At 36.7% G+C, this 8,289-nt stretch overlaps 1 protein-coding gene across 1 annotated transcript; it reads left to right on the top strand.

Annotated features, from left to right (window-relative positions):
- The first annotated feature begins 2,068 nt into the window (after window positions 1-2,068).
- Window positions 2,069-6,576, top strand: LOC306845841 (transcription elongation factor A protein 1-like). The gene is made up of 10 exons (XM_079378821.1): window positions 2,069-2,547; window positions 3,058-3,120; window positions 3,220-3,325; window positions 3,898-3,997; window positions 4,132-4,277; window positions 4,680-4,736; window positions 4,855-5,009; window positions 5,089-5,235; window positions 5,317-5,388; window positions 5,480-6,576. The coding sequence occupies exons 1-10, from the start codon at window positions 2,473-2,475 to the stop codon at window positions 5,486-5,488; spliced, it is 930 nt and encodes a 309-aa protein (XP_079234947.1). The 5' UTR covers window positions 2,069-2,472; the 3' UTR covers window positions 5,489-6,576.
- Window positions 6,577-8,289: the final 1,713 nt, after the last annotated feature.

The following is an 8,289-nucleotide window of genomic DNA, read 5'->3' as shown; positions in this document are numbered from 1 at the left end:
TTAGGACACTCCGAACGTGACCTTCTTTCACAGGAATTCGGAGGATGCATCAGGTGCATCCTTCGCTGCTACAGATAACCCACAATTCTTTGCGTCGCCATAAACCGTCGTTAATTTGAAAAATGCCGACGCCGGCAGATGTAAAACAAAAACAAACGCAGATGTGGTGTTTTCAACTTAACTTAAAGTGCCTCCAGTAAAAACGTATAAACTTTGTTCATAATATCCTCCTCCTTTTTTTCCTCTAACAGATGTCTGTTGTATGTACGCTGCAGCTCCTCAAACATTGAGCAAAATAAAAACTTTTTTTTTCTCAAATTACTTTCCAAATTTAGAAATCCTTTTCCATCATTTAAGTAGTGTTAAAGCGCAACTATGCTCTAAATGTGTTGGCAAATCAACGTGATATTTCCTGTTTCCTTTTCCACCCGTCCTATGAAGGGCATCTCCTTTAATTGTAGTTTGAGGACACTTTGTATACCTTAGGCATCCTACAGAGGATTTGACCTACGGAGGACGCAGTCTTCTAAATGAGACACAGCTAATGTATTTCTGTGCCAAATACACACCTCCGGGTTTCTTACAAGTTGGAACTTGGAAAGTTTTTTTCGGTTATGGCTCTTAATGACGTAATGAAGGGTGGAACTCCTTATATGGGCATTTCTCCCGGAAGAGCGCGCCCGCGCACACATAGACCAGCGCGAGAGCAAGAGCTTCATTCCGCAGCCCTGCAGGGACTCGCTCGGGAAGAATGTCTAAAGAAGTGTTTTGGGTTGTAAGGGAAAGAAAACCTTGTTCAGCTTCGCGAAGATCCAAGTGTTACATAAACAATGGATGCATTTTGTTTTTTCCGGTGCAGCAACGGAATTTTGCAAGTGTGTTTGTTGATGAACGTTTTATAAACAAGGCCCAGTTCAGCTCTGGATTTGCACATCGTTTGATACTGAAAGATGGAGCAGTCCCAGCTATAAAAGATCCCGGTCATGAATGAATCAGAAATGCAGTCGGTAAGTGAAACGGCATCAAATGTCTGTGCTCGACACTCTTTAGCTCCGACCACGGCGCGCCTCCAGGAGCTCGGCTGTTTTCTGAAAGAATCGTAAAGCTGCATCTTTCTTTGATAAATATGATCAAACTAAAGACGTTTTGGAGATGTGAAGGATGCAGTTCTACTCTGTACCCAAGATTAACATGAGATTGGGTGAAACTGTGTGTGTTATGCCCCCTTTCAAGTATATAAGGCCTGAGTAGCTATATATAGGTCTGAGTATGGCTATATAGTATACTTTGTTTTTAGATTTTTAGATGTGTAAATTAAACATTTCAGAACATTGTTAATTATACATAAACCAGTGTTACAAACGCCTGGACCAATATACTATTGATAGCAAAAGACATATTTAGATAAAGTTTTGTTTCTTTCACCTTGTCATATACCAAGAATGTTGATATAAGGCCACACCTACTTATTTATTGAAATCTCTGATTAAATTTTAGAACAACTAAAAGTTTAATCTATTAAATTGATTAACTTCTTTCTCCATGCTATTTCTCTGTCTATTATAATTAATGATGTTACTATGATAAACCTTCCAGTATGAAAGTCTGAAATTTTCAAGCAAAGTGTTGAGCTTGAGCGTTGAAATCCTGCTGATTAGTCAGGAAGACAATTTAGGCCAATATGAAAAGATGATTATGTAAAACGATCTGCATGTTCAGCTACCCCAGGAAAAGGATACAGTCTCCCACAGTCCACAGCATCATTACACTTGAGCATTATATTCTGCCATCATGTCTTCAAAAAAAAGAACAAAGACTGAAATTAATGTCTTACAGTATAGCTTTCCACAATATTTTAGGTCCTGTCCAAACTGTTGCTAAAAAATTAGAAGCACACAATTCCCTAGAATATCATTACATGCTTAAACATTAAACACTGTACTCATGGAAATTACTAAAGTAGTCAAACCTGTTCATTAGAAGGGGATGACCCAATACTTTTGGCAATATAGTGTATATTGTGTCAACCGTTGTAGTAGTAAAAGGAGCACGAGCGCACTCTAGTGTTGCAAACAGAGGTTGCCAGAATCTCACCACACAGTACTTTCGCCACAAATCACTGCTAAATCGCTCCATACCATACGGCTCAAGATATTTTACATCTTGTGCATAACATTTGAATCACTTATGTCTGTAATTTCAAGTGGTTGTAAGGATAAACTAGATTAAATACATTGATTCAGAACACTTCTAGTGTGACGCGCGTTAGTTTAATCGATTAGTCTTGCCTGCGCTTTACGTCGATTGATTCATGGCAATGATTTGATTAGTAATGTCTGAGCTTTTCATAGAAACGCCTTCCTGCCAGAGCTGTTGTGTTCGCCGCCGGTTGAGTGGTGTGTTCGCGTGTGCTTCTGCGTTTTTTACATTTAAACTCCGTTTAAGTTTAACATTTACCACTATACATCAATAATGGGTAAGAAAGAAGAGGAAGATATCATCCGGATCGCAAAAAAGATGGATAAAATGGCACAGAAGAAGAACGGGGTGAGGTGTTTTGTCTTGAATGAATTCCCAGTCTCGGACCAGACGAGGCTAGCAAGCTAACAGCTACATACATGAAGAAGAACTGATTTCATCATCTATAGCGAAACTGGGGATCTGTGAATTTGAATAGATTTAGTGGTTAATTATTAAGTGAGAGAAATATACAGTGGTTTAGTTTATTGTTTAAGAAACTCAACGCTTAGCGGGGAAATTAGCAACATTAGCTGTTGTTAGCGGGGATAAATGCACAGGGTCAGTCAGCGGGAGGCAGTAATGCAACTGATTTCTTCTAGAAATCAAACTGACTCTTTTGTGCAGTTCGCTTATAAATATATAATAAAGCAAGGTTTTACACAGATCGTGTCGGTAAAAGTGATGTTATGCTACATAGTTACTTCTGTTGACGTTTCTGTTAACATTCATAATTGAAGTTTCCATAAAGTTTACTGTGTCTATCAGTGTATCATAATGTAATGTATTTTAGTAAGGTGTGTGTGTGTGTTTTATTAGGCTGGTGCACTGGACTTACTAAAGGAACTAAAGAATATACCCATGACCCTGGAGCTTCTGCAGGTATGTTTACTCTGTTGTTTACTGCTCATCATTAATGCTTCAGTAACGTTACTCAAATACAGTTTAACGAGAAATTTCTTCTCCTTTACTTATGCACAGTCTACGAGGATCGGGATGTCGGTCAATGCCATCCGCAAACAGAGCACAGACGATGAAGTGACCTCACTGGCCAAGTCCTTGATCAAGTCCTGGAAGAAATTGCTTGGTAAGTGTAATCAAGAAATGACAATGGCATTCTCATTTAAATCTATGTGTAAGCAAAAAGTGTATTTTAAGCATTTCTCAGAGGTTTTCCCTCCAATTTTACAGTTTGGTTGAATTGCCCATATTCTTGGTTATTAAGAGGTCGTAAAATGCTTGAATCTGCATGGTTATATCAAATTTATACACTTTAATTGCAGATAAAGTGTATAAATTAGATATCAATTCTGTTATTTTTAGAAATCAAATATTAAACCAGTCATTGCACTGCACACATTTTTTAAAGTGGGTCTTATTTGTCAAAATACTTCTCGGGGCTTTGTGTATAATATAATGTATAAAACTGTAGGCCTATAATTGATTTCAAACTTTTCTTTTAGTTTCTTATCTAACGTTAATGTAAGTCACTATGAGTTTGTGTTGTTGTAATACCATTAATTGCCTGTGTGTGGTAGCAACTGCAGGTTTCCTTTAGTACAAGTCACCATACAGAAATAGGCTATATAGGCCAATTTCTGATCATTTTTAGTATTACGCTGACTGATGAAATGTTTAACGAGTGGGTTTGACATCCAGATGAACCTGCTGCGGAAAAGAACTCTGAAGAGAAAAAGAAAGAACGCACAACACCAGTGGTTTCACCATCTCAAGCCAGTCCGGAGCCCAGAGAGGAGAGGTACCAAGACCATGTTAATGGTCATGAAATTAAATAATCACATCGTTCTTGATCTTAGGCCCTAAATACGGCTTTATCGAGTTTTCTCACCCTCTGTTTCTTTTTCCTCTGTCTTGTTATTTCTTCTCTCTCAGCTCGAGCAGTAATTCTAGCAGTAAGAGTGAGTCTGTCGATGTTACACCCAACACATTGATAGCCACTTTCCCACGAGCACCAGGCACATCTGACTCAGTCCGTATCAAGTGCAGGGAGATGCTGTCAAGTGCTTTGCAAACAGGAGGCAAGTCATGGCAGGCAATGCTTCCGCACACATTTTTTTCCCTTGCTAAGTAACCATAGTGTCTTGCCAAGTGTATTTAGACTTGTTACTAATTTTGTTATAAATCATTCAAAACGTTCAAACTTCAGTGACGGTGCAAAATACATGAAATACTTTAATTAATGCTAATTTAACGGGTATTAATCATTAAGAAATTATTGATTAATTGGTCTATAATATATCCGTTTAATTTATTTTTGTGAGTGTCATTTTTAGAATTCAACTGTCAAGTTTAATAGAAGAAAATTTATTTAAATTAAATTTTATATATATATATATATATATATATATACACACACACATAAAAATTGTTTTGCATTTGCTTGTTTTTAAATGGCTTGTGTCGTCTTATTTTTCTTTTAGATGATTACATTGCGATTGGTGCTGACTGCGATGAACTTGGAGCTCAGATTGAAGAATATATCCTTTTCATATTCATCTCAAAAAGTAGCAATTGTTATTGAAATGTGAGTGAAGTCTAAAAATACTAGTTGTCAGCATACTAAATTTCACACGTATTTCCTTGACCAGCTTACACGTATTTTTTTGGAGTTCAAAAATACTGATATGAAATACAAGAATCGTGTACGAAGCCGAATCTCCAATCTTAAGGATGCAAAGAACCCCAACCTGAGAAGGAATGTGCTGTGTGGGAATGTGAGTCCAGACCGCATAGCCAAAATGACAGCAGAGGTGAGTGACAACCAGCTTGTGGTAATTATAGGAGCATGTTCTCTCTCATACTGACAGTATAGAAATTTAAATCCAACAGGAAATGGCAAGCGATGAGTTGAAGGAGATGCGGAAGAATCTGACCAAAGAAGCCATCAGGGACCACCAGGTGGCCACCTCTGGGGGCACCCAGACAGACCTGTTCACTTGTGGGAAGTGCAAAAAGAAGAGGTGTACCTACACCCAGGTAATCGTACACAGTGTTTTATGAATATTGGTGTAGGTTTTTATATACATGTACATTTTATAAACGCACAAATTTCTTTAGGTTCAAACTCGAAGTGCTGATGAACCGATGACAACATTCGTCTTCTGCACTGAATGTGGAAATAGGTGGAAGGTATGTTATTCCTTTTGCTATTTTATTTTGTTGTACCCATTAAGGAATTTCATTGATGAATATTTAATTAACGTTCAATCTGTTTCCGCAGTTCTGCTGAAGTTGGGGGTTGTTCTCTGTGTTTGGAGATGTAGCTAAATTCCAGGACCACGTTTCTGTATCATGGACAACAATTTAATGGCACACCTGATGTACAAAGGCCACAATAGATCCCATCAACCGTTTGTTTTATTATAATGGTCCACAAACTCATGTCCTGTGTTTTAACTTGACGTTTAGCTAGGCCATAGGCCTTTGGACTATGATCAGTGTTGTTGAATTTCTGTTTTCTTTTACCATCACTTTTTATACATAGTTAAAATTTTTGACAACAGTCATATTTAGATAGTTTTGCTTTGCTCTAAAGAAAGCTAGTCAAAACTATTTAATTTTGCTAGACAAACTTGCCCATTTTAAAATAAAATGCTTTTAGCTTATGTTTGCTTTTGGTAACGGCTGAAGATTTTTTTTTTTTACCTTGTTCATTTGGAAGCTACTTTGAGTCTCTTTAGCCCCTTTCGCACCGCTTTAGTTCCAGAACTAAAAGTACAGTACTAAAGTACTGGGACGATTTTGCGCAAACCATTTTGCCAGTACCATTTAAAGGGTTGCATTCGCACCGACAGTGGGTACTAAGAAGTGATGTAAGCCGGTCGACAGCGATGTCATTTGTGCGTGGCATTCAACAACGAAAACAAAGAACAACGATGTTAACTACAGGAGGATGGAGGACGCTGTGATTGGAGCTGTGTTTTTGTTGTGTCTCGCGGGTTTCACAATAATGGACATGGAATGTTTACACAGTATGTGTTTACATGGCGTTTTAAATCATGGCGGGTGAGGGCGTTTTTGTACGCGTTTAGCCAATCAGCGTACACTTAAGTCATAAGTTTCAGACCCTACTCTGAAGTAGGAGCTAATTTAGTTCCTTCAAACGGAGTTCCAGGAACTAAAACAGTTCCTAGTTCCCGCGGTGCGAGCACGTCAAAAAGTGGGTAGTTCCATTATTAGTTCGGGTACTATGAAAAGGTTCCTGCGGTGTGAAAGGGCCTTTTGTCACTCTAAATTATACATATTTATATGCATGATCTACAAATTTTTACTGTGTACATGGCTTTTACTTTCGGGAGTAAAATGTTTTAAAGATTGATTGTTATTGTGATTTTATACGTCATCTTAAGATGGTACTTTATACATCTGAGATGGTTGATTTTTCTTATCAATTCTTATTTTTTTGCTGTTCGGAAGTTATTTACAAGTAAATTATTAGTCTTATAGATCAAGGTATCTGTAGGTTCTTCACGGGGGTTATTTAAAACTATTTAATGCTTATATTAGGTCCAAGTATGGTCCAGAACAGCTTTTTGTAATAACCTTTGTTTTTTTTTTTTGTGCATGGTGGGGACCTGAATGAATGAACAAAAAAGGCAGATCATTTAATAACCAACAAACCGCATTCCCCATAAAACAGATTTATGAGATAATGTTTTGTAAAGATAATGTTTTGTAAAGAACACAAATATATCAGCATATCAGATCAGTCATGGCAATGTTACTTTTAACATCTGCAATCAATACAAAGTGAATAGTACTTACCATTTGTGGCCAGATGACATCTTACTCAGTGAATTTCTATCACTTTATTCTCAAATGATTTTGCTGTAGTAGCCAATACTGCCTTGGTGTCCTAACAAGCCCCTTGCATTAGCAATATCTCATCTGAATAACAAACAACCCTTTGGTGGTTGTTCTTGATGTCCTTTTGTGCATATGGAAAACAGGAGGTTTATATCATCCAAAAACCACTACATCTTTGCTCATCATTTACAGTAGAGGAGAAGCAAGTAAGGAGAGCAAGTGATCCATTTTTAATAGGAAAATATGTTTACACTATGAATGCTCTTTATATATGCACTAACTTTAGTCCTTAGGAGCTGTTAAATGGGGAGGACACTTGCTTCAAGGTTCTTTTGTGAGGTTCCCAGGTGCATCCTCTCCAGGAGAGTGAGTGGGCAGCACTGTTACCCTCTACTGTAAATGAAACAAAACCCTGTGGTTATTCTGAACATTTGGATTCATTATTTATATGCCAAATGGCAAATATAGATCAAATAATGCCATTTTTGGAACAGGTAATTTTCTGAAAAATAATAAAATTAAAAAATATTTTAGATTATGCATATTTAAATGCATGTCCTGCAAATCATATTTTTGATTAACTGGCCATTTTAGGCATCATATATATATATATAATAATTTATTTAATAAAAGAGGGCAATGCATTTTTATATTATTTTGTCATTTCCTGACTTATAGAACTGAATGAGTAAAGTAGACAGCAAAGTAGGGGTGAGAAAATACACATCATGGATTCGAACCCGATTCGATCCCATGATCCCACAAACTCATGTCAATCCACATTCTGCAACTTTGACAACAATCACACATTTTAAAATTGTTGTGCTTTATTGTATCTTAAAGATTCCAAATGCCCACAGATCATTATTTTTCTCAATTCATTAAAACAGAAAAAACTAATCTGATTACTGTAAACATTCACATATTAACAAAAAAAATATTCAATTTTTTTTTTAATGTAAACTGATTGGAAAATAACACTTTTTTTGTATACTTTACAGAACAACAACAAAAAAGAAAGAAAAAAAGATTTATAGGCAGTATAACTCCAAACCATTGGCTTAGATTGTGTTTGAGGTTGATCTATGTGGTGAATCCATCAGCTCAAATTGCACATATCAATTGCACATTTCATATTAAGTTAGTCTAAGACAAGTAGAAGCACCACCATGAAACACATGTTGGTAAGATGTACATCTGGACTTGGATCAACAATCTTAATGA

The sequence above is a fragment of the Barbus barbus genome, assembly GCF_936440315.1.
Source record: "Barbus barbus genome assembly, chromosome: 26".
NCBI lineage: Eukaryota > Metazoa > Chordata > Actinopteri > Cypriniformes > Cyprinidae > Barbus > Barbus barbus.
The sequence above is the reverse complement of the archived record's forward strand: the minus strand, read 5'-3'. Positions and strand labels throughout refer to the sequence as shown.